At 41.1% G+C, this 27,809-nt stretch overlaps 1 protein-coding gene across 1 annotated transcript in view; it reads right to left on the bottom strand.

Annotated features, from left to right (window-relative positions):
* The window catches only part of LOC307260979 (protein phosphatase 3 catalytic subunit alpha-like), a gene marked incomplete at both ends in the record, with an annotated part of 34,483 nt that extends 8,053 nt beyond the window's left edge, over positions 1–26,430 (bottom strand). Inside the window, 7 exon segments of the mRNA XM_080041397.1 lie at positions 5,404–5,543; positions 5,651–5,796; positions 6,956–7,067; positions 7,191–7,315; positions 13,448–13,648; positions 26,356–26,395; positions 26,398–26,430. Coding sequence (XP_079897523.1) covers positions 5,404–5,543; positions 5,651–5,796; positions 6,956–7,067; positions 7,191–7,315; positions 13,448–13,648; positions 26,356–26,395; positions 26,398–26,430 — 797 coding nt within the window.
* Positions 26,431–27,809: the final 1,379 nt, after the last annotated feature.

Genomic DNA, 27,809 nt, shown 5'->3' with positions numbered 1-27,809 from the left:
CTCTCCACAGCCCACATGCTGAGGTTTTTTTGGCCAGATGGACAATGAGCTTTCCCTTGTAAAATTATGATCGAAAAAAACACCTATGTGACAGTTCAGACAGAGTTTCATGGCTATGGATAAGATTTAGCACCATAGAATCTGTTCCCGAAAAAAAGAGAAAATGAAGACATTAGACCAGCGTCAACCAGGGGAGTCAGAATTGGGACACTTCCCACCATTTAACAGCTCTCGCCACAGTTGTTATGTAATACCTAGAAGGTTGTGTTATGTCATTCAGAAACTGTACCATCTCATTAAACTGTGTCTCCTGGGTGAGAAAAAAATAGATTGAAGATTACAGTTTGATTAGCTCATTTAAAAACCAGCTGTCGAAAAAATAACGCCGAATAAAGCACTGATTAAATCCACACTTCACAGATGCTCTGGGGTGAAAGCATTAGCCAACATGTGTAAATGTATTTTCAAAAGCGTTCAACGTTTCAATTTATTATTTGATCTTTTGAAAGTTTCTGTGCGTGCATTTAGAGATGTAAAAACGTATAAGCTAATTACTACCCATTGATCCATATATACTGTATTTACCATAGATAGTAGGTATTTACACTGTGTAATCCAATTTGGAAGACTGACAGTGAAAAAAACAAAGACACACTGGGGTAACCTATTAGCACACATTGCACGAAACCCAGTAGATAATGTAAACCTACATTATCAGGTATTACCAGTATCCGCTGTCTATTACGATGTCATTTCTATTGATCATGTGATGGGCCAATTATTATAGTTATTCATCCATTAGGCTTTTAGCTGACAGCAATTAAAATGTTCAACTCGATTTCCCAGAGCCCATTGTGACATCTTTAAATGTTCAGAAACCACAGATATTCATTTTTAAAGCGATAAACGAGAGAAAAAGCAGCAAATATGAAAAAATACAGATAATTATTTATCACTCTTCTGACCGTGATCGCCTTATTAACTCAACACCTTTCACTCTTTTCCAGGCCCATAGTTACATAAAGTGCATCCTCCTCCCCAGCAACAATCCTCACTTCCGGCTCTTTCTTACAGTCACTGCCATCCATAGACCCATCAAACTTTCACAAGTGTTGTAAAATATTTAAGTGCTCAAAGGTTTGTGCCGGAAGAAAAACAAGGAGACTGCTGTGCCCCGAGCACCTGGAGAAACTGTGCCATCCTCGTGTATCTAGGTCACATGGCGAACGTTCCCTTGGTGGCCAATATATAAATTACAGAAATAGCCGTGTTAAACGCTAACATGAATATGCTGTAACTCTTTCCACTATGGCTGACAGTGCACCCTAACAGGACTGCAACAAAAAAAACGCATAAATATGTTATGTAACCGTTTCTATTAAAAAACACCTATACATCTATAGTACAATGCATTTCTAACTTAGAAATAAGAGCAGATTGTGCATCACACCAGTATGTTTGTCACAGCTGCAAGCAAGCAAGCAGTATTTCCCTGTTTCACGGTTCTGCCACAAACGTACTATAATAACATAAAAATCCAAACTTGTAACAAGGCACAAATATATTTTTTTGTCCACTCCAACGGCATCTATTGATTACTGCGAGGCAACACAGTGCACACGCAATGTTTGCCTGCAGCTCACATTCCTTCTCTCCACTTTGTGAAAACGCACAATTATGTGTCAGGGAGCCAGTGAGAGAGAGAGAGAGAGAGAGAGAGAGAGAGAGAGAGAGAGAGAGAGAGAGAGCGAGAAATCTGACAAGTGAGTATGAGAGAAGAAGACGGAAGAGAGATGGAAGGGCTGTGCTGTGAGTGTCAAACTCAGAGGTTTTATTTGACTTTCCCCATGTGCTGGGCTGGTGGTCTAAATTCACCTCCCCCCAAAATATAAAAGCTTGTGTTTGGAACCATATTCCTAATTTTTATAGTTGTCTAATCATTGCAACAGAAAGGAGATATGAGGTAGGTAAGGCTATATGTTAACAAAGCATTAAAACATTATAATATCACATTATCAACATGAATTCACAGTTGTGAAAAAAACATATGATATACTGTATGTATATGCAAAACCTCTTTAAAAAAAGCATTCTATTATAATGCATTTAGTTGTTATCAAACAAATAGCACCAAGAGCCAGCGTGTAATAGTATCAACAGCACAAAACTCAGCAAGCACTGGGTTTCCTGCAATAAGTCTATTTCAAACGTTTTCACAAGCAATTGTATGGGGAAAATGCCCCGTATTGATTTTTTACGGAGAACACACATTTAGGGAGTCAAGTAACGCTGCCCAGTGCACCGGTGTGGGTTTGCAGCTCATGTATTGCAACCATCAGTCATTGTCAGAGTGTGGCTTAAAGTCAAATAACCGCACTGTATTTGATTGCATTTTTAATGTATCCTCTTCTTTCTCAACCTGCTTAAACCTATACTTCTATTTCAGATAAAGAGATTTTCTCGCCAAATCCCCGGGAGAAGGTTGCATGGTTCTCCGCGCTGCATAACATACTGTATAGCTGGCAAGAGTCATAATGATGGAGAGGTAAGTTTGAGAGTGAAGGCAGAACAAAGCCAGAGGGAGATGGATGACTATTATAGCAGCATCCTCCACACATCTACAGAATAATCCTCAGTAAGCTCCTCTCTCTCACTGTGAATAGATGCTTTCTTACCGGTGACCATTTAGCTGCAGTGAAAAGGGGGGAAGTTACCTGTTTTGAGTAAATTCTCCATGAGTTGTGGTTCTACTGACTAGGGCCGACCGATACGAATTTTTTGTCAATTTTTTTTTCAGAGAAAAATTACGATAACGATTAAATCGGCCAATTATTATTTTTTAAATCCCCAAAATATATATTGAAAAAAATTTACTTTTTTGAACCCTTAAATGTATATAAATACTTGTTACTGTCGATAGGTGTACAGGAACCTTTTTATTAATTGAAATATGCATTATCTAAAAAAAATAAAGTGTGACAAATATGTCTAAAGTGACATGACACATTTTTAAACTCAGACATTAAGCAATTTATTTAACTGCACCCAACCCTCTGGAACTCCCTCCCTCCAAACATCAGCACCTCAGACTAAATAAACTCATTCAAAAGTCAACTCAAAACTCACCTCACATTAATCCAATGTATTACACACCTGCTGCTGCTGTTAATAGGCTATAACTTTATGCTATTCAATTAGGCTACCTCCGGGGCCGCAATGCATTTCACTCAACATGATTGCTTGAATAGAAAAAAATAAAAAATAAAATAAAAAGCAAAAATCGGCCATTTTGCCGATTGCCGATTTTTCGGAGATGTGCTATAATGGGCCGACTAAATCAGCCGGCCGATAAATCGGTCAGGCCCTACTACTGACCATGATAGCATATATGCATGGCCATAATATACTACAGGTTTTTGGATTGATATGTTTAAGGCGATATAAAAAAGGTAGTAAAATCAGCTTTCAGACACTTGTTTTGTTACAGGTTATCCATCGCAATGAACATTTGTTGCATTTACTGTTGCAAAGTTGTCTCAGATGTTGAAATGCCCTTAACCAACAAGAAGAGTTTTTACGTGGACAGAAATGACCAAACCTTGATAAAATAAAAAATGCCAAAAGTAGCAAACATTTCACCAAGTTCTAAATCAAGTCTCAATGATTTCTGGAATATAAACCGATGGTCAAGTAAGCACGAAAAAAGATTTACAAAAACAACGGCGATGCTTTGGGAAAAGAGAATAGATGACGGTGCAAAAAAAGCTGAAATATGGAAATATATTGTGAAAAAAGCAAACATCTCCATGTAGCACTTCAGTGGATTCATCTTATTTTATGTGAGGCAAATGACACCTTGTTTGTGCTAATACACCGAAAATGTGAATTACAGTTGGCCTATAATGTCGATCGGAACTGCGATTGTTCTTAGGTAAAGTCATTTCCTCTCGGGCCGAGGGATAAATCATCCCTGGCATTACTTGCTGTGATTTGAGCAGAACAGCAGCTCCCATGCAGGGTCTGTACTGTTCCAAACTGTCATTAAGAAAACTCTCACCGCAACTAATCTGTTCTCCTTCCACCTCACAACAACATAAGGACAGTGCTCACTCCCCCTTCTCCTACATGCTCGCTCACAGAGGTTCAATTGTTACATAACAAACCCATTCCCAATTTCCCTTTGCTATTGTGTTTTAGATTTCATTCCCCCCTCTCCTACTCTCTCTCTATCTATCTGCCTCTAATTTGATTTGACTCCAGGTTCACCTAATCCTTTGCCTGAAACAATCTGTTCTGTAAGTCAAAAAGACAACCTCCTATCAAAAGCAGTTGTTTACCAAAAGACAATATGACCCATTTACTCTCAGACACTATCTAGCTAGCGGCTTTAGAGTGGAGTGAGTGAGTGATTCTGGAGAGCGCTTGTCGTCAAAATATTTTTTTTGTCAAAATCAGTGAATATCTCCTCACAATCCGCTACATGTGTTTGCGCTGGAAAAAAAAATCCGATTTTAAGAAACGGAGTATGTCAACAAAAGGAACCACTGTAGTTAGCAACATGCCCGTTTACAGAGTTTAGGCGGTGTATTAACACTGGCTTATTCCACCTTCAAGGACATGTTTTCCTATATCCATTAATTGAATCATTCGGCTCATGAACGGCAGTCTCCTTCCCATGTTTTCCCTATTATGGGGTGTTAAGCGTGTGTTTGCTGTGTGTTGTCCTTTTTGGTTTTGCTCGGATAGCGAAACATGTTTGATATCTATTTATAATTTATCATCTTAACGTCTATTTTTGATTAAGTTGCCAGGCTCCTGGTGTAACAGTCAGATTTCAGCCTGTACTCCAGCAAATTCTCTTGACAGATTAAATTTGATCTCCTCTCCACGGATAAATTAGGGCTGTCGTCTTTTGATGCGTGCCATTTCCTTTCTCTCATCCACTTCTATCTCTTAAATGCACTGCCTAATAAAACAGAAAAAGGGCGTGGCGAAGAAACAATTATTAATGACCTAGTTCATTATCAGATTAAGTGGTACTTTAGCCTTCCCTGTATATGAGCCCATGATTTATGGTTGGAAGGATTGACAGTGCGAATTGCAGCCTATCGTTGTTTTTTAAAGTGTAATAAGAGACCTTCAACAGGCCACATGGGTCAAGCTAATGGCAAGGGTGCAGTCTATGATTTTAAATTGATATACGTGGGTGATTGCTCGAAACGCAAGAAGGTGTAAGCTTTAACTAGATAGATTCAGACCTCGAATGCACGAAAGCAACACAGACTGTGCTGTATCCTTTATGGGTGGACATTAACCACAGTGTTGAAGGTATGATATTCATGGAGGTCCAGAGGGCTGAAGTTGCCGCAGGAAAGAAGAAAAAGAAGAAGAAAAACAGCTAACCTGTAGAAGTAGGAGCAGCCTCGCACTGTGTTGTGGCTGAAATATTCCTGGGTTTTCTCGTTGCCAAAATCCTCCAGAGGATCAGCCCACAGCAGGTCACACATGGGCCCGAATGCCGGCGGCTCCTTGAACCGGTCTATCTTAACACAAAGAAGCAGATATTTCAAAACTCCACACTATGCACAAACAAAAATCAAAAATCAAGTGTACAGTAAAACCCTGCAGTGCTGAGGCTGTAGGTCGTTACCTTTTTAATGTCATCTAAGGTGTGTATTTCAGGTGAGAGTCCACCGTGGACACACAGAAACTGTTGGTTCATGAGCGCAGCCAGGGGGAGGCAGTCAAATGCATCCATACACGTGTCGTACACCTGCTCTGAGTACTTGATTTTACCTGACAGGAGACGGAAAATGCAATAAGCTGCGTCATTGTTCCTAATTGTAACATGAGATTTATGTTAAAAGAATCTGCAACTGGTTAACAGTACAAGTATGTTTTCACACAAAATTACAAAACCTGTACATTTCAATATTTCCGAGTAGAAGTTGGTCGAATAATCTTTTTTTGAGGCCATTTGTAAGCATACTTTTTTCTATGCTTTCATACAGCATTGAACAGTCCTAACAGTTGTTTTATGCTGGGCTTACACTACACGACTTTTCACGCAATTTGACAGTCGCAGACAATCTTCCAATGCCGGACTGAAATCAAGGGAGTCTTGCTGGAGTTGTGGCGCGTGCCCGTAATCTCAGTCATTTGGTGTAAGGTGGTCATCCGACCCGATTTCAGCCAGTATTCTACCCGTCTTGACGTTCCGACATTATCAAACTGGTTTGATATTATCATTAGTCTTGAGGGGTAAAATGACGTGAACACTGTCACACTCTCTCCAGCACCTGTGTCCGGCTGTGAGGCACTTTTTTCGGACACTTTTACGTAGCAGCCTCGGCTGGAGAACCAGGCTGTCACGCGCAACCTTAACACTTTACCGTCAAATACAGGGTTAGGAGTGAGAGTTATTTGGGGACGAGATCAGCAAATACATTTGGTCAAATAACTACAGGATGTCCCCCGCTCGGAATATTGAATTAACTTTTTTTTTTATTAAATATAGGCTAATCACAATCGCGTTTGCAGTTTTTAACGTGATCATACATGACACATAGCCTACGTGATAAGGGCATTTAGTTGTTTATACACCCAGTCCATTTCACCTGCTAAAAAAAACTTTTTATTTGACTGAAATCACTTTTAATCCCCGGTAGCAGGATTGGAAATACTATTTATTTCAAAAGGAATCTAGTTGTAGTCTTGCAATATGAGACCCCCTGTCTGTGACTGAGAACTAATGACTTATTTTCTTCAGGTGTAAGTTGATTGCCTTTAGATGTGAGAGGGTGTCAGTGTTCAGTCTTTTCAAAGTATTTTAAAAGTCCTTTAGTGTAAGCCAAGCATTAGTTGTAATCTCTACCAAATGTGCTTGTGGCATGAACTGTCATTGCTCATGGGGAGAGAGAAAAAAAGATTTGAATCAACACAGAGAGGCACTCACATTCTTGTTTGAAGGTGAAGTATTCTGTCAAATGTCTACATTCATGATTTCCACGAAGTAAAAATAGTGTCTTTGGATAGAGGATTTTCAGCGACCAGAGGTATAAAACACACTGTCGAAAAAGAAAAGACAAAAAACATCAACAGAAGTGTTATTACACGCAAAAAGCCGCAGAAATAACTTATGTTACAGGGAAACCATACGAAGCTTTCTGCAGTTTGAATTAGGCTTTTACCTCAATACTGAAGTAGCCACGGTCGACGTAGTCCCCGAGGAACAGGTACCGCGTTGTGGCTGGTGATCCTCCCACTTCAAACAGCTTCATGAGATCAAAGAATTGCCCGTGGATGTCACCACACACTGCAAAAACAAACCAGGGGACAGGAAACATTACCCAATCAAAGAACACAATTGATATATCCACTTTTCTCACTTATTGGTTCTGAAGGTGGTTTGAAGACTGAAAACAATATAGACAGCAGTGGACATTTTGGCAGGATCTCATGGCAGCATACAGTGTGTATCAGAGGTTTGTATCTTCTGTTTTTTTCCACTCACAGGGCTAGCTTGATCTATAGACAGGCAGTGCAACAACATGGCAACGCTACAGTTTGCGTTCATATGTGTTTCTCCACAGTCTCAACCATTCGTCCCTGATAACGGTTACGAAATATGTTAGTTGTAATGGTTGCTGTTGCTACTATTAAGATAACCATGCAGTCAACTTACAGTGCGCTGTCATTAATTATGAAGTATATGTGTTCAATGAAACATAGATGGTATGTGACCATAAACACGGCCATAAATAACCGAAGATAGGATGTTATGAAGCAGAATAAAACAGAAGATATTGAATGAGAGTGCTTATAATGTGTTAAAGCTATTTGCATGACCACATTTCTTCATCATCACTCTGAATTATCTTATGCAGCCGGCTAACACTTTAAGCTATAGTGCGTAACTTTTTCATATAAATGAATGCCGTTATATTCAAGCCATCGGCAAATTAGTTGACACAAAGTGGATTAAGCCTATCAGCTCCACAGAACTCTCTCTGTATTTTTCAGTATGGCCCCCATGTGATAACCCCTAAACCCCTCCCCCTCCCCCCGCGTGACACTGGCGCAGGAGCTCACTGACACTTACCTCATGTAGTTGCGCCGACAGTGTGGTTATAATTACTCCGAATTCCTCATGGGGGCGACATAAGTTACGCACTATATAGCTTTAACAATAATTTCAATATTGCTACTACAAAAAAGTTTATCTCATTCTATTGACTGCTACGTTTTGTTTTGTTTTGTTATGTTGTGTCAAGTAGAAACAAGATGGACTTTATAGGCATCAGGGCAGCTATGAGTTTTGGAATATAAAATTCTGCAGTACATTCCTGCAGCAAGAATACATATTTGAGATACAATGACAACCAGACAGCCGGCATTAATGCACATAAATAAGATTGAAAGTACTTGAGAATATAATGGTATAAGTTTTCCCTGGCCTAAGTTGAGATATTTCTATGATCTTTGGTTGAAAGGCCCTTTGTCCTCCGCAGAGGAATGAGAAGCTCTCACCTCAAAAAGGTAGAAAAAGCCCAAGCCCCGGGGGAGACACATACTTCTTATTTTTTTCACAGTGAACACTATGGCTCTGGAGTGCAAACCTACATCTCATTTCCTCGCTGCCTTCAATTTTTCATTATCGTCTTCCTCTGTCTCCTTCTCTCCTACTCATCCTCCATTCCCTCTCTCCTCTTCGTCTCCCCTATCAGCTCCACAGTGGCCTTCGCCCACTCCAAGCTTAGAGCAATGTGAGTGGGAGACTGCTTGTGTGACTAAAGCAATCAAACACACACATGTGCACGTACAACACGCATGCACAGGCGCACGTACAACACATCCGTGCGAGTTAGGATTCACAAGTGCATAACTGCACCTCATATTATATGACTACACACAAACACACACACACACTGAGAAAGCGGCAGAGACATTCAAACATAACTCGAGCCCACAAAGATGTAAAACAGACCTCCATGCTCACAAATGCCCGTACACAATACTCACTTCATCATCCATATTTCATGCTTAATACATAAAGCCTCCATTTTCCCGACACCAGTCAAGATAGAAGCCTGAGACTTCTCCTCGAGTCAATGTGCATTTCATCCATTTGTCGCCTTTGTTTCGACTAAACACTGGTACTCTCTTTCAAGCAATACAATTAAGACAATCGCATGTATTTTTAATGCAGAGCAGTTTTGGCTGAAGCTGAACGGCATGCTAAAAATAAACAAACCATAAGACTGAGGCCTTATGATGCACCTAAAATCAAATGTCCACAGAGCAAAGTATTTATAGGTATCACAAGAATACATCAAATAAAACATCAAAGAATGCAAGTCATAACTGTGATTGGAGCAAAAAGCAATCTTCGGTGCTCTATACATAGTCTACGCTTTAATATAATGGGCATGGATACCGAGATGTATAGAACCTGGGACCTTGTATCATTTGGTTTGTTTAGGGTAAGTACATACAGCTGAGACGGACAAAAGACAAGAAACAGGGAGAGAGAGGGGTGTGTAGCTAGCTAGAGGTGTGTCATAGGCATGGGACAAATTCAAATTTCAAGGCACAAATATCCTGGACAAAATAATTGCAATTCATGATATTGTCCTGATCACAATTTTCCTTAAAACTCTTAGGTCTGTAAAGCATACTGGAATTGCTTTACCTTCCATGAAGTTAAAAAACAAGTATTCTTATTGCATCACAAATAGGAAACATCTTTGTTCTTATCAAAAAAAATAAAAGCATTTAAAAAAAAACAATAGGAAACATCTTATTCTCAGTGAAGACCAATCAAACAGTCTCAAGAAATTAACTTTTTTTTAGAGAGATACAATAGGCAAGGCCAATCCCTCAGTCCCTTGACTTGCTGCTATTCTGTCACAGGGCTGGCAATGTCTATCCAAATGATTTCTTCCCTCACGCTCTGTACATGCTTTTGATCATGAGATAAGAGATCATGCTCATTTCATTACTCATTTAATTGATTTCATCTTTGAAAATGTTTTCCCTCCATTAGCCATAAACCCATTTATCCTTTGGAGAGTCGCAGGGCAGCTTGTGTGAATACCAGGTGACAATGTTGGGGGTTGTTTCAGAAAAAGCTCACCATTGGAATGTAAGCTTTATTGCACAGGTGTTAGGGCTACATTAATCTTAACTAGATATGACACAATTTATCATTAGATGTGGCACATTTGGTGGTAAAATATTGTTCAATAGCCAATTAAAAAGCCAGTTTTCTACTGTTAAACCTTTGTGTGGTAAAAAAGGCACACAGAATCTGATGTGAGATCGATCACCAGCCCATGCATGTCATAATACATCTGAACTGGTAAAATACAATCAAGCGAACATTTACTAGTTCTGTACTGACAGGTACAAATTCAAGGGACCTGTCTTCACTTTTATTTCCATTTTATGCAACGCAATACTTCTACTCCACTACATCCCAGAGGCAAATATTATACTTTATACTACATAACATTTGTCCGACAGCTTTAGCATTTCAGATTACACATTTGCAAACTCTACATGCCCGTAGGAGACCTCAGATCTTCAAATGTTGTTATTTTATGGGTAGAGGATATTCTCCTACTTCTTAAGGTGAATACATTATTTTAAATCCCCCCCTTCCTTCGGATTGCTTGAAAAAATGCACTACATACTAACATGAAAAACAGATGAATGCAGAAGTAGGCCTACTATTTATCCAAAACATCATCTATAATTTAACAATGAGAGGGACCATTTTCCTTCTACTTCACTCTTGATACTTACCATAGGCGTAAAATTGCGTATGGACGGTGTGGACGTGTCCATACCAATATTCAAATGGGCTGAAATTGTCCACACCAATAGAACGATATGACAACGACGAGAAAAGGTTAATGCGTTGCCTCTTTATAGTCCCGCCTTATGTATTTTGTGATTGGCTTTGCCTCCTGTTGGTTGACGTGGGTTGTGTTTCGGTTCGCAGTGATTGGTTGCTTAATTTGAGAGCGGTAAAACAGCTTCTGCTGTCATCTCGGAATCAATCAAGCCCCAACCTCAGTGATTTTTACCGGCATCCAATAAGGAAGTGACCTACAACTGTAGTAACCAGAAAGTGCCACTGGGGGTGGCGCCAAGACGAGCAGTTTTTCTTTGACTCACTTGTTAGATAGGCTGTTTTCAAAGTCTTATTAAACCTATTTACAGCCTGGGCCACAAATCCATTTTAGTCTGTATGTTTAGGTCATATCTCCATGACAACACTGATGGAGGTGAATTTTTTTGGCCCACGCTAGTTTTTATTCTTTTGGAGGTTAAAATGTATTGGCGCGATCTCTTGAGTGACAGCTCTCCGCCCGTTATCCCTCACTTTGCCTCGGAGGTATACGTCAGCTATCTCCCTCCCCCCGACGTGACGTCGATTCCCCTTTTCGGCAAGAGGAGTGAGGCGGAGTAAAAATCTCACAAGATGGCGACGCGCACAAACCAGGATTATTGGATGCCGTGTGAATAACTGAGGTCAGCCCGGATGCTACATCCATATTATTTACTATCTATGGAATCAATACAAAACACTGACGTTATCATGCCAGGGCAATAGGTGGCGGTAATGTGTCACGTCACGTCAAACGCCATAGAAGAAGAGTGGTCAAACCTAAAGAGGAAATGGCAAAAGAAAAAACCAAAACAGATGTACGTTTGCAGTGTGCAAATTGCGCACCATGTATGCCTATTGATTCTGCTCTGCTATGTGCTGTAGTAATGATAGGTCGCCTTGGAAACAATTAAGCCCCCGTAGACCGCGAGAATCTTGTCTTTTTTACTCACGCAAATCACCATTCTCTGCAGCTGTCACCGGTGTTGCACCGAAAGCTGTGACCTGTCAGAATCTGTGACCCTAGAGGGCGCTGTTCTTATTTCTTAACTGATTTCAATAGACTGTAGACATATAACAACCCAGTCTTACAGTGAAATGTTTTAATACCTATGTTGGTCCACAGCTGAAAACATAGTCTCACAAAAACAGCCAAAAAATTTAGAGATTATTTTGCAGTTGTTTGCTTCCAATTTAAAATGTTTGCGCAGTGGAAAAAGTATAGCCTACACATTTCACTGTGATGGGTAACTAGGTTGGTTATTCACCTTTGAAAAAAAAAATAATAATCTGGCCATTTCAGTGCCAATTTTGAGTAATTTATACGATTTGCGCAATGGACCAACATTTTTACATAGCCTATATTTCACTATGGGACTGGGTTAATCAATAAGAACAGCGCCCTCTAGAGTCACACATTCTGACAGGTCACAGCTTTCGGTGCAACACCGGCTCTGTGTTGTTTCTCTCTCACCGGCTCACCGAGGCTCGGGCACGCTCACGCTTCAGCTGTGCTCCAACTCTCCGGTTCACTCGTAAACTGAAATTCCGAGTCAGGGACAGCCCTACTGTGAAACATAAGCAGCCAAGGATGTATGAATATAATACGTTTTTTAGTGCAAAACGATTGATAGCCGCTCAACTCTTGACTAAACTGTAGGCTACATAGATACATGATAAAACTGGTTTGGTTAATAAACTAGTGAGCGGTTGGATGCTGGGTCTGGGGCGAGGGCGTTTCGCCAAATTGTGTGACGTTTCGCCAAAATGTGTCCCCACCAATATGAACATTAAAGTTACGCCACTGATACTTACATAGTTTGACTTAAGCAAGGTTTTGAATGCCTGACCTTTACTTAAAGTGGAGTATTTTTAAATTGAGATGTTGCTACTTTTACTTAAAGGTGCTACGAGGAACTTTTAAATATTTCTGGAACAGTCTAATTTTTCCTCTGATGATCCTACATTTAACAGCAAAGGAGACCATCAATGCAAAGAATGCTATTTTTATATAGTTTTTCTTGATGCCTTTGTCATGGGTACGCTCACTCAGGAACTACACCTGCCATAGTAAAAACACTACTGCTTTTGTCCTAAAGGGTGTGCAAGAATGAACACAAGCTGAACGTTCCTCGGAGCACCTTTAAAGCTGGGGTATTTGATTTCTGATTGGTCAAAATTAACTTGAGCGGTACACTTTGACCAATCAGAGCGAGGCTCCGAAAATAAATAAAAAAATACGATTCTCTGTTCTTATTGGCTGTTGGGACTGTCCATTCACTTTGGCACCGACGTTGTTGGTGTAGAGCGTGTCAGGGAGGGACCATAGGGGAGGGACCAAAGAGAACAAGTGGAGCGGTTGAGGTATTTGGTTTCAAATCTCTATCCCAACTGCTATTTTCTCCCCAAATTCTCCACCCCAGCTTTAAGTAAAGAATCGAAACACTTCTACAACCACTGCTTTAGTTTAAACCTTCCAGGTGTGTCGACCTGCCGCTGAATATGTGAAAAGTACCAGGCAAATATCTCTTAACAGGGTTTTATTTTCTTTACCTGTAACTGGTGCCTCTATGTCCAGTATAGTTTTCTCCTGGCGCAGTATGGCTGCTCCCTCAGCGACGATTTTAAGTGCCACAGCCTCCTCTACGCGGCCCTCCTTGGTGAGGTGGGCCTTCAGGAGATCCACGCGAGGTTTCCCTTCGCAGTCGAACACTTCCTTCAACGTAAGGCGGTGGCTCAGGGGGAAGGGGACAGCTGAGGACAGAGCACAGGCGCAAGGCACGCTGACATTTAATAAAAAAACAGAGGTGACATCATCACACAGTAACCATGGCTTATGTTAATGCTACCAAATTTACAATTCTCAACTCAATCCCCCGAGTTTGTGCTGCAACTGTTGTGAGAAAATGGTAGTGGCAAACAGCACTCGGAAATGATGCAGACAACATTATCATCAAGGAATTCATGCAGAAATCCTATTTGCCTGCAGGCATTATTGTGCTGCTGCAGCATCCATCTTTGTCGTCTTACAGTGGCGTGTATATGTTTGGCATGAAGACCATCTTCATAAACATGGCTGTGCTTTATATGCAGAGGGCTTATTGGAGGCAATTTGTCTGTGAATATATGAGTGTATAATATCAAATGTGTCAGTAATGTCTATCTGTAGAGTAAACAATTAAAAATAATAGACGGTATTGGATTGACATTTAATTCTTCTTTATTATATAGATTACACTGGATATAGCATTATTTATTTAAAGTGTGGAATTAGATTTAGAAAATAAAAGCCTCCCAGCTAATATTGTCATCTCTACTTGATCAGCAGCGGGAAAAGTCGGTTAATAACATCAGTTTTTCCAGTAGTAGGGGGGGGGGATACTTAAATATTTTTCAGAGAGTGCTGGATAAAACTCGGCTAAGATCTAAGCATCCATGCAGCACTCTCCCTGGATTGCTAAAGCCTGTGGCCATTAAAATGCAGCAGTCACCTAGCCAAACAGACTGCCTGACTGTGAAACTGTGAAATCCTACCACAGATCATTACTTCAGTGGCTGCAAAGGTTATTTATTAGATCTGGAGCTGATCTGTGCTGTGCTGTGCTGCGACCACGAGCTTCCAATGGCCATGCATGCATTGACTCTAATCTACAGATCATCTGGATTAGCACAGAAAAACTCTTTTAAAAAAGTGTCTGAGCTGTGAATAATTCAGATGAAAAGAAAAATATGTCACATGGTGTGTCGATGAGCTGGACACAAACACACACACACACACAAACACACAAGCATGGGTGGAAGTAACGTATTACATTCACTCTACATGGGACAAAGTCTTGTTCGGCACAAACTAAGTTAACCAAATCAAACACAGCCACAATGCTAGACCGGCAATTGTGAATGAACAAGCAGAGAAGTTGAACCTATCAAGCAGATGGTAGAAGACTTTGAAGTGCAAAGTTCTTATAGAATAATGTTCATAGTAATATGGCGAATATGACAGCAACACTGATTGTTGTAACTCACTGTACATTGCTTTGCCTAGAATCGTATTGCTATGTGAAAGGTATACTGTGTGCAATTATTGTTCTGGCTATATATAATTTATACGTGTCTGTGTCAGTTGCCTTGGTGACCCATTATACGACTTTAAAGGTCACATATTATGCTAAATGCACTTTTTAAATGTGTTCTAACATATCCATGGGTCCACGGTGTGCCTAGAGACTGCCAAAATATTTTAAAAAATAACAATCTCTCCTTTTCTCACTCTCCCCCTTTCTGAAACCCCCACCCCTCCCCCCCCCAATATACTCCAGTCAGAATTCTCCTCGTTTCTGACCTCACAAACTGGAAAGCCAGAAGCTTCCACTGTGCAGCCCACACCCCTATTTCTTATTGGTCCACGGCCCTGACAGACAGAGGGCGAGGCGTATCTGGCTTCGCTTCCGGACAGGGGGTGGGGGGAGCTCAAAGATTGTATATTTACGAGGGGAGCTGCAGCTCTTTTTAAAAAATAGGCCATTGTGAGATTAGCTGAACATCAGCATAGTACAATACATGATCTGAAAGTTTTTTTCAGCAAACAATTAAAGAAAAACGTATTAGGGACCACTAAGACCATATAATATGGTGTATAATAGTACCGAAAAGTGTATAATATGGGAGCTTTAAAAGTGGCAAAGTATTCAATTTAGCGGTGTCCATTGCTCTTTTGGACTGTCTGCAATTTAGGGGTAATTATCTGAATTGTGTCTCTTTTGATGTTGATTGAATATTTATTGTTTACACAGGCTTCTCATATTTGTCTTTGAAGGAGGACATTATTGTTGGTTTGGACGTAAGGCCTTGGTGGTGCGGTTCACACCCAGAGAGCTGATATACTTTTTATTTTGCATCCTGAAGGTGGTCTTTTATTAAATATTTATATCATATATCATTAACAACACAGTAATGTTTACTCAGAGTGTACACTTTATTTGACCAACTTTTAACTTTAATCAGCGTAAACTGTCTTAAAGTTACCAGTGCTCTTACTTGAGCAACACATTTTAGTAGGCTACTGGCACTATTATAGTACTCTTTTCATCCCTGCACATATGCACACATAACACAAGCTGTCAGCAGTAGTATATTCAGGAGTAAAGGGTACGCACGCCAGATTTGTGCAGTGCATAGCAAACAGGGCCACTCTGCACCGCCAAATAAAGAGACAACAAAGGAAGGGTCTCAGGCTCAGGTTGAAACTGAACATGATCAACATGCTCTTTAATAATGAAAGACTTGATGAGAGTAATCCCAAATTTGCTACTCCCATGATAGGGACTCCAATTTTTCTCAGTGTGCTGCAGTGTATATCTGTGATGGCAATGTGTGCCTCTACACTTAACCAGCTAGTACACACACTCACTATAGTCACAACACAAGTTTTTCTCAAGTTTAAGTTGATTTAATGTCATTGTGCACTGATGAATTAGCAATGTTTTTTCTTCTTCTGTTGACTCAGTGACAGCCAACTGAATGGCTATACAACAAAATACATCCCAACTGCAGTGAATGACCTGGCAGTGAATGACCCACTGGGGAGGATTGGGAGGAAGTGAATGAGCCAATGTGATATAACAGCAATTAGGCCATTGAAAAGTATACTTGAAAACTGTCAAAGTCAAATACAGTGGTGTAGGTATAGTGCTATTTACATTGCATGCATGTAAAGGTTTATATGATGCAGAAACCCAAATCACAATCTGACTGTTTTTGTATTTTGTGGATTTTAGTTGACACACAATACAATAAAAAGGTTTTCCACCTGCAGATTCTTGGAAAGGGACTTTACGCTTAGCCTTTTTAGGAATAATGGACTTACAAAGGATTATTACCCAGTCATAACAAAGAAATCCAAAAAAAAGCCCAACAGACTTAACAGATTCAACAACGCATCTCGCAGATACGCATACGCACTCTGAAATATACTGTAGAGGGAGCCTATGGTGAGATGAAACGAGATGAAAAGCTGGCTTCTGCTCAGCACCCGAGCAGAGTTGAACTATGAAATACTGTATGTTGCTGGGCAACAGCAGCAGCAGCAGCAGCAGCTGACTGTTGGAGTAGAGCCAGTTCTGCCACGGAAAACTGCAATTTGCATTGGAGGTTCATAGAGATGCGTAACATTTTTTGATCATATTGGGGAGAGTAAGGGGAAGACTGTAGCCTCCTGTACACTGTTCTATGCCAAAATACACATTCCTCCATTCTGCAAGCTATCTGAAAAAAATGATATGCTAGGTTTGTGTTGCTGGGTTCCGACCATGGATACGACAGGAACCGTTGAAAGGCTTCCTTTGATTGGACTAGCAAGACAGTGTGCATTTATAAGACGTCCAATTAACACTCACAAACCCAAGTGTAGAGATTTGTACGTTATGTCAGGAGTCGTGCTGTGTATTTTGCAACCCGATCTCACGCCGAGGCGTGAGATACACACGCATGGACCGGCGTCTAACTCACACGCCTTGCCTGACCAGGGCGTGTGAGTTACACGCGCACCTCCCGTAGTCAAGATGGCGGCCGCTGTCGCGGCCGCCCGTAGTCAAAATGGCGGCCGCGGTTTTCCATCAATGTTTTATCTATATTATAACCTCTCCCTGTCCCCTTGCCCTAACCCTAACCACCGAGGGGGCTGCAGCTAGATAGTATTGAAATGCTGGGAGAACATGTCGTGCTATTCCTGGGAGAACATGTCGGCCCCTGTTGGTGCTATTCCTCCGTTCATTTAGACTATTCCTCCATTCATTTAGACGGCGGGAGGTGCGCGTGTAACTCACACGCCCTGGTCAGGCAAGGCGTGTGAGTTAGACGCCGGTCCATGCGTGTCTATTAGACGCCTCGGCGTGATACCAGGTTGGTATTTTCCCCACACCCTACAGCTCCTCTGGCTATACAATCTTCTGTATGTGATGTTGGAAGGGTTATGTACCTTCTGAGTAATGTTAAACATGTAGATAAAAGCTCCATCGTAACCATTAATAAATTATTAATGTCAACATACATAAGCGTTGTTGGAACCAATTTGCATTTTTTGCTACCGAAAGCTGGAGTTAACGTTTCAGCCTGTCGCAGCGGGGCCAGTAGAGTTTGTAGCTGACATAATGTGTCAATGCTTCTCCTGTTGTTGCACTTTTATTTTTTTGCACTTCAAACAACATGGACACATCAGTGCATATGTTCTTAAAGTTGGAGAAACTTATCTTCCAAGGCATGTTAATAAAGTAAGATGGTTCACGGGTGTATTAAAGGCCTCATCCCTGAAATAACTGACCTGAATATGCCTCTTGATGCCCACAGCGCAGTGGTGACTGCCGTGAAAAACAAACTGCACAGACCAGCAGTTACTGTAACTCCTAGGATATGTACTGTCAGGTTTAAACATGTAAGAGAAAAGAGAACCACTGAGGAACTTGCTGATGTTTAAGAGAAGTTTTTGTTTTTCAGGGATAAAAATAACTTTGAGTCCCTTGTAGTATCAGTGCTCAGTAGTTTGCTACATGCGCCACATAAAATAACTTAAAAGGGTCAGTCCCAACTCATCAAAATCACTGTTGCCTTGATAGCTTCCTTTGATGATAACTTGAAGGATGTGTGTGTGTGTGTGTGTGTGTGTGTGTGTGTGTGTCAGTTCCTTGCATCTAATTTTTATTTAATTCTCAGCCTTTGGGGAATTGGAACAATGACTTTTTCATAGTGGAATAAAAGGAAAGGAGGGCAGTTAAATCTGACAAAAGGAATGTGCACACGTTTGTCAAGCAACAGCTAACATTCTTGGCATAAATAAAGAGTTGTGGTACAACAGTAACAGCATCTGACCATCAGCTCAAGTGAGGGTTTGGTAAAATGAAGCTCCATTTTGGAAAGTCAAAATGACCCAATAATAGAGATTTGAAGTCCACGATGAAGCTTTTTAGCAAGGTTTCGAAATAACACAGCCTGAGGCCTATACATGACAGCAAAACATTTAACATAATGTATGGTTTTATTCCACCAGAAAAAATACATTATTTGAGTGTTTTAAACCTTGTACTCAAATGTTACACGACCGTGTTACAAAAGCAAAACACTGAGTCAGAATTCTTGGCTGTGCTCTGATACAAACCTTATTCTTTTTTTAATATTCTCAAATTGCTGGATGTCAATGAAGCTTTTCCAAATAGATAACCAAGTGTTATTTTGCTCAAGCATAAAACAGTTCATTTAGAATGTCCTTTTCAACCAACTTTCTCCTTGACATTATGGTTGACAAATGACTTTTAGAGAATTGTCTCTGAACTGTTTGGCTGGAATGTTCTGGCAAAACAATGAACTGTATCTTCTGCTAACAGGGCAAATATGCTGAAACGTTTGAATGAGCAGTATATGAAATGGATGAGTTTCAGAATTATGATGCACAATGTTTGTTCTTGTACACATCAATCCCAGCTTGTGATAGGAAACTATTCAGTCGTGATGCCTGTTTGACAATATACTTAACTTGGTCCTTTTAGTGAGGCTTGAGACCTGTTCGAATCATTCTTAAATAAAGCTCTTATCAATCCAAACAGCTTATACATGCAGGGCTTCAGTTGTGCCTGCAGTCACTGTCACATAAGTGTATCTCACAGTGCAGATTACTCCATGTTTTTAGAACTCTGTAGCCAAAAGGACAAAGTTGTTGTTAACGCTGACTGCGCTGCTCAGTCCATTATGATAATACACAGAATGTGAATATATATTCTTGATTCTGCTCCATTGTCAATATCAGCAGTGGCTAAATGAGTTCTGGCACTGTGCAACTGTGGGCACTTCATCATCCTCCATTGATCCAAGTTGTATCCTCAGTGATTCTGTGACAGAGCAGCCTTCGTTCTTCTACACACATCCTACTGCGGCTTTCGGGATCCCTTATGGACCTTTTTTTTCAAATCAAATCAAAACATGACTCACTCCTGGTAAAATATACCCCATTAAATGTCAATTTCATGCCCTCTTCCTCTTCCACTGGCCCTGTCAAAGCCTGTGAAATCCTGCTGCATCACTGCCCCAGCTCCTACCACCATCAGCGTTTTTTTTCTTCCCTTCTCCTCGCTCTCCTCTCCTCTCTCCTGCATATTCCAGAGCCAAAGCCAAGATATATGCAGTCAAATCGTGACAGCTATAGATGAAAACATAAATAGGCCTTTATTCGTGCAATAAAAAATAAATTAAAAAAATTCAAATCCGTATACTGTATTCCGCCTCGGTACTGCTTCTAAGCCGTGTGCCCACTGCCCGTTCCTTCGTGGGGGCTGTGCAGCAAAGAAAACCCGTATTGTTTATCAACATCAAAGCTCCAGTATGGCCCTCTATCATCACCACGAACACAACTTGACGGCCGCACATACATAAAGCCTACACCATGAACGCACGACGTGGGGGGAAAAATTAAGGCCACAGTCTGCCAAAACCACAAGGAGCTCAACACTTCAGATGTTATGTAATATCTACAGCGAAAATGTAGGCTGACTTACATTTCACCATCCGATCGGTGTTCAAGACGATGTCCGCGTTAGACATCTTCATGTGCAGTTGCTGTCTTCGTGGCTGAAGCGGTTTTTTTTTTCTCGCCCTCCTTTTAGGGTCTACTTCTCTAGTGTTTGTTGTCGAAATGCGACTGGTGCTGTGGCATCACTTGGAAAGATGATGCGCCCCCTCCGTGCGTCGGTGCTGCGCCGGGTAGGACTGCTGCTCCCCAGGCAGGCAGGCAGGCAGGCAGGCGGGGAAGGATGGATGGATGCTGGATGCTGTAGGAGCTGCTGCTGCTACTGCCGTACTAAGCTGGGAATGTGGGGGAGGATGTACGGAGGAGAGAGAGAGAGAGAGAGAGAGAGAGAGAGAGAGAGAGAGAGAGAGAGAGAGAGAGAGAGAGAGAGAGAGAGAGAGAGAAGTGCGCTATCCCGACATGGCGGTGAAGGGAACTCCCACGCAAATGTTTTCACGGGACTGCCTGCCTGATGCTGCCATCAGATGGAGGCTGAGAAGGGGTTGCCCCCCACGCACGCACGACGCGCCATGTTTCGGTATTCTCGAAATTTCGCTTCGCCCGAAGACGAGCTCGTGTGCGTCTGGGGCCTCCTCCCGCTGGCAATCTCTTGCTGGTAATTTAGTGATGTAGGTTGACTAGGCCTAATAATGATATGAAAGAATTGTGTTTCTGTGCAACATGAATGATCAATAAATGTACTAATCTGCTCAAAAATAAATGAAGGGAACCCCTAAAATGGAACACTTAAACACATCTTAATGAAATATTACAGTTGAAAATCTTTATGCATTACATAGTGGAATGCGTTGAGAACAAAATACCATAAGAATGATCAATGGAAATCAAAATCATTAACCCATGGAGGTCTGGATTCTGAAACATACGCAAAATAAAAGTGGAAAAATCAGATCACAGGCTGATCCACCATCTGTGGAAATTCCTCAAACAATTCAAAATGAGGCTCAGTAATGTGTGTGGCCTCCACATGCCTGTATGCACTCCCTACAACGTCTGGACATGCTCCTGATGAGACGACGGATGTTCTCCTGTGGGATCTCCTCCGCCAGACATGGATCAGGGCATCATTCAACAACTCTGTAAAAGGAACCCAGGGCCCACTGCACCAGCATATGGTCTGCAAATGGGTCTGAGGATCTCCTCCCGGTATCTAATAGCCGCCAGGAACCTCTGGCTAGCATATGGAGGTCTATTCGACCCACCAAAGATATGCCTCCCCAGACCATCACTGACCCACCTCCAAACTGGTCATACTGGACTCCAGACTCTGTCATGTCTGTCACGTGCTCAGTGTGAACCTGCTTTCATCCGTGAAGAGCACAGGGCACCAATGAAGAATCTGCCAATCCTGGTGTTCTCTGGCAAATGCTAATCGGGTTGCACGGTGTTGGGCTGTGAGCACGGGCCCTACTTGTGGACGTCGGGCCCTCATACCACCCTCATGTAGTCTGTTTCTTCGATGTGCCATCCTGGATGAGCTGGACTACCTGAGAAACTTCTATGGGTTGCAGACACCGCCTCATGCTACCTCTAGTGGTTAGGGCACTGACAAAATGCAAAAGTGACCAAAAAACTGCCAGAAAAGACGAGGTCAGGGAAATAGTCTGTGGCCACCACCTGCAGAACCATACCTGAATAGTGGTTGTCTTGCTTATGCCTCTCATTTCCACCTGTTGTCTGTTCCATTCGCACAACAGCAAGTTAAACATTTTTTAAATCAGTGTTGCTTCCTAACTGGACAGGTTGATATCCCAGAAGTGTGATTGAATTGGAGTTGCATTGTTCTGAGTATGTGTTCCCTTTATTGTTTTGAGCAGTGTAGTTCCCAACTTAATAGGCTACTGTAGCAAACTCCCCCGGAAATCCAGAGCTCTGCAGCTTACATCGTTCTAGTTGTGGGTCTGGAATTCCAAGCAAGTAGCCTACTTGATACTTCTTCAACGTCGCTGTAAATCTTGTATTAAAAAATAATAATAAAATAATTAGTTAAATAAATGTACACCTATTGATTGAGATTCAGTGTTTAAAAATGATCTTCGGTGGACTGGATTGAATACACTAATGCATATTTGAACATATGCCCTAGGCTAAATACAGTAAACTACACAAATATCACCATTTACAAATAATGATTCATGGTTTAAAAAATAATATAATCCCTGAGTTTGGACAGTGAGGCACCACCTTTAATCTGAGATCATTTGTACACTACAACCATAACCCCTCATCTTTTTCATTTAAAAAAATACAATTTTGGAACATCCTGTTAAGTTTAAAAATAAAGTAAAATGGATATAAAATGTATGAAGAAGAGACCCATGTCTTTTGAAGTTCCTGCTGGCCACCAGTAGAGGCAGATGACATTTACTCAACAGCAATATAGCCTTGCTTTTATTAGTTCATGCAATACACTCATTTCCTTTTTTAAAAGCCAACTATCCTCCTCTCTTTATAGTCTGCCCTTAAGAAAAATACAATGTATTATCACTTGTTTTCCAACATGAATAATAAGTGAAATATGTACCTGTGTTGCTTACTAGCTCATTCAGATAACTCCTTCAGTTGTATTTATTGATCACTGAGTAACAATACTATATAATAACAATACAATACACTGCTTCTCTTGTTAGCAGCTTTGAAAGGGTTGGAACGGGCTGTGTATTTTGAGTTATGCAAAATGTAAAATTGTGCTTCAGCCAAATGTAATATAGGAGCATTCTTCTGATGTCATTTCATTGTGTCTAAATAACGGAGTTTGACCTTGTTGAGTTCTGAGTCTTTTGTATTCTGAGAAACACATATATAGCGCAGTCCAAAAAACAAAACAAAATAGTAAAATGGGTTTGCTGATTCTGATTGAATTATGTGTCTCTAATTGAAAATATTTCAGATCATTTTAGGTGCCCTACATTTAAGCCCTGAATATATTTCTCAATGTGGTGTTCAACTCAAGATCTGTCACTAACACAACTATTTGAAATAAATAAATTCCAACATTAGTACCTTTGTTCAACCTATACTCTAGCAAAACAGACGCTCATGTTTGCCTGTCTGCAGATGTACATAGTTTTAAATTGAGTGTTGCACTTTTCGTTGATCCGATCAGATGGCATTAGTTGAATTTATAACCAAAACTTTGGTGACCTTTCCAAAGAAGAGCATAACTTAAAGCATCTGGATATAAGAGTGGTATTAACCTATCCTACATGTGAGCTCTTAGGGGGTCGCAAGGGGTCAGTAGTACTGCTTGGGAAATCAGGAGTCCCCCCCCCCCCCCCTCCAGAATAGTATTACCGGAACTATTAATTTATTTTCCTTCTTTTAATTCTTAATTCACCTTTATTGTTCTCAAGCAGCTACTTTAAAGACTTGCCACTAGATGGAGCCCTACCCCTGATTTTTAACAGAAACAGCAGCAACAGCTGGTTGTCTGGTACTGCCACAGGAGGGGCAGTGTTTGCCTCTTTACATTCAGAGACATGATCATTTGAGAAGGCTATGACACCACCTATTTAGTGGCACAGGCTAAACAGTTGTTGATGTAATTCTGTCTTGCCTTTTTGTCCTCACACTGTCAGTGGAGACAATAGAGGCGCTTGCTTCACTGACAGATGAGGCTGAGCAAGTGATTAGTGGCAGGATGAGTAATAAATCTGGAGTAATGGAGCCAGTGCTCATCAGGCAGCTTGGAGCAGTCAGGCTTTCATGCAAGGACGGACTGCCTTACATAGCGCCCTGTTCAGTGGGGATGGGAAAACAGTATCTTGAACACTTTGGAGATTTAGGTGATAACAGAGTGCCCAATACCTGTCCAAAGTGCAAATGGAATGTCCTTAAAGTTGCAAATTTTGCTGGGAGAGATAAACCTAAGAGTGGTGAAATAGAAAATAGAGGATGATAATGGAAATAGAGGGGAAACTTTGCTGAATTTTGTGCTGGTGTTCTCTTTAGTGTTGAGACATGCCCAACTGCCAAGTATGATGTATTGCCTTAAAAAAGCTGTTGCATTGCATTGCATTGTGTGTGCAGTGACTGGCCAAATGCAGAGGCAATGTCTGAAAACCACATTTTAAAAGAGATTTTTAAAGCTATAGTGCGTAACTTATGTTGCCCCCATGGGGATTTTGAGTAATTGCAACAATACTGTCGGCGCATTTACATGAGGTAAGCCATCGGCGATCGCGCATGGATTTAATACCTTCTGATGTACGATGGCTGGAATGTAACCGAAATTAATTTATATGAAAAAATTACGCACTATAGCTTTAAAGCTGCTTCTCAAGTGTAGAGTGTTTCTGTAATGGCAATGACCTGTTGGCAGCTACATTTGTTGACCCCTACTTTAAGTGTTTGTTGTTGCTGGCATGCCGTGCTGGCACAACGGTAGGAGAAAAAGCCACTGAGAAATGGCCGCTTCCAACATTACACACTGAAGCTTATCCAGCTGTACGTTCCCACATAATTAACTCCCAGTTACAGTTACTCGCAGTCACGTCAACAGCAGAAGCCATTCATTAAATCACAATCTGTGTTGTATGGGATTCAACACAAATGAAATAATATTAATCTTGCGGCAGAAAGTCACTGAAACAATCTCATGACGTTGGTTTCACTCAAGGCCCAAACCCAAAGTCATGTAAACCCATCGTTTTATTGTACAATTGCCTTTGGAAAACTTGATTTTGTTAAAGTTTGACTTTTTGGAAAATACGCTAATTCACTCTCTTGACGTGGAATTAGACTTGAAGATTGACACCACTCTCCTGTCTGTGATTAGCTATGGAGCCAGCGCCTGGAGGCATTTAGCGTAGCTTCGCATGAAGACTGGAAAAGGAGAAACAGCTAGTATGGCTCACTCCGAGGCTCAAAAAAATACGCCCTCCTGCACCTCTACAGCTCGCAATGTATCTGGTTTGCGTAATCCGTAAGAGAAACCGTAATGTAAAAACAACACGTTGTGGTTTTTTTACGTGCTGGAAGTAATTCTCTCCAGGCACAGTGACTTCCTGGAGGTTGTGAAAAGAAACAGCAACTGGAGCGCTCTGCTTCAACAGCTGGTACATCTTGGTGACAGATGATCTATGGTATTCTTTAGGAAGTGACATCACCTGGCACCAAAGAGCTGCCAATCGGAGAGGGCGAGAACCTCCTTTGCTGCCAGTAGATGTCATGTTTGACACACGTTTGGGTTTTGGTCAACATGGGTTCATTTTGTAAACAGAATTGTATCATTTATAATATGATTATAGGCGGAGTCAGCGATTCTGGAGAACACTTGTTGTCAAAAATCACTTTGTGTCAAAATCTGTGAATATGTCCTCACGATACACAAAACAAATCCAGTGTTAATACAAAGCCTAGGCTCTGTAAACAGGCAAGTTGCTACGGAAAGCCCCTTTGTTTACAGAGCCCAGGCTGTATAGGTAGCAGATTGTGCAAATTATTTGACGATTTTGACAAAAGGTGATTTTGACAATAAGCCTTCTTCAGAATTGCTGACTCCACCTTTAATTTCACTAGTTTCACCAGACTCATAATGTCCAACAAGGGAGATTTAGTCATAATTTAGATAAAAGCATGGAGCCAATGGGATGACAATTATTTGAAGATTGTTGGTGCAGGTAGGGGTTAGAGGTCAAAGAATGAATGCAACAAAACCGTGCTTTGTGTTTGTGCCGCTTAACCAAGAGGGAAAAACTTGAAGTGCTGGGGGAGACAAGAAGAAGAAGAAGAAAAACAAGCCAGCCTCTTTGAAAATAATGAGGATGTTGAAAGTGTGTTTCAGTGATCATTTTGAGAGTTTTACAGGGCTTGCAGCATTCCTCAGTGCTGGAGAAAGGCCGATGTTCACGTCTCGCCCTGCTCCCTTCCTTCTTCATGCCTTACGTACCTCTTTTTTTGGGCTGTCTTCGTGGGGGCTTTCCTAACCGTGCCGGTCATGTGTGCAGCTGGGGATGGAGGCCATGCAACGCTTAATCCTCCTCCCCAGCTCAGGAAAGTACCCTGCCTCCCTTGCGCACAGAAACGGAAAACAACAAAGAGCTGAGTGTGGCTGCAGCCTCCGGGGTTCAGTGCACCCACCAGAACATGTCCAAGAGTCACAGCTTGCTGCTCCCTCCCACCCATCTATCCATGCATGACTCTCTCTCCCTCTCTCCCTCATGCTTTTTCTCTCTCTGACCCTCTTCTCAACCCACCAAAGACACACATGATCGCAGACGACCATGTAACAAAAAAGCTTCCATTTCTTCACCAGGGATAGAGGACGTTAGAAGGTCAAAACAGCGAACGATACAAAAGACTAAAAGAAACGTGGTAAGGGTTGGGGTTTATGGAGGCAGGATTATTACTGTTTTCGAGTTGCATCATTCCATGTGATGATACAATGACACAGAAAGGGTGTTAATCCCTGAGTGGAAATAAACAGTAAAAGTGAAGTTTTAATTAAAGGTGGAGTCAGCAATTCTGGAGAATGCTTTTTGTCAAAATAACTGTAATAAATGTCCTCATGATAGGCTACCATGCCCGTTAACAGAGCCTAAGCTGTGTATTTACACCCAATTTTGTTTCAGTGCACACGCAGCATGGACAGGTAACGGATCGTGAGGAGATTTTGACGAAAACTGATTTTGACAACATGCGTTCTCTAGAAACACTGACTTCACCTTTAATACCCCATAAATTAAAAGGAGATATTCAAAAGAAAAAAAAAAACAGACATAGATTCACATGTAAAAAACAACAACTGAGAGGACCAAACCTGGTTTAGGTCCATGGTACCACTGTTTTGTTGACACATCGAGGATTACCTTTTCTATCTTTACGTAGACATACATAGAACTTTTTGATTGTTAAGATTCTGGACAAGAACTGGTTTAGAAAGCTCCCCTTGAATGCAAACTCCTTTGTTTTCCATGAAATTTGGTACGGACATTACAGGTGAGGTATACTTCAAACTTGGTGCCATTATGAGATATTTGGGGTTTTGATTGAAACGTCTCCAACAACCTTTGGGTGTCCAATTATTTTATTTTTGGTTCATGCCCAAATCTTAGCAAAACTAATGACATTCCTATCACCCTAAGCTGTTGATTAGCAAGTTAGCATGCTAACGCGCTAAACTGAAATGGATATTATGGTCAACATCTGTTTAACATCAGCATGTTAGCGTTGTTAGCCTTATGTTTATTATTTTCCAGCTACTGTTTGATTGTGATCTTGTTGGATAGTTATTTCCACATTGTGGAGAGACACAGTATTATCTGAATATACATAAAATAGTGTTATTTGTGTATGCATTGTGGTGTCAGTGTGTTTAGCTCTGTTTAGCCCTTGAAAGGCTTT

The sequence above is a fragment of the Ammodytes marinus genome, assembly GCF_949987685.1.
Source record: "Ammodytes marinus genome assembly, chromosome: 14".
NCBI classification, from domain to species: domain Eukaryota; kingdom Metazoa; phylum Chordata; class Actinopteri; order Uranoscopiformes; family Ammodytidae; genus Ammodytes; species Ammodytes marinus.
Note: the sequence above shows the minus strand (reverse complement) of the source record. Positions and strands in the feature narration are given on the sequence as shown.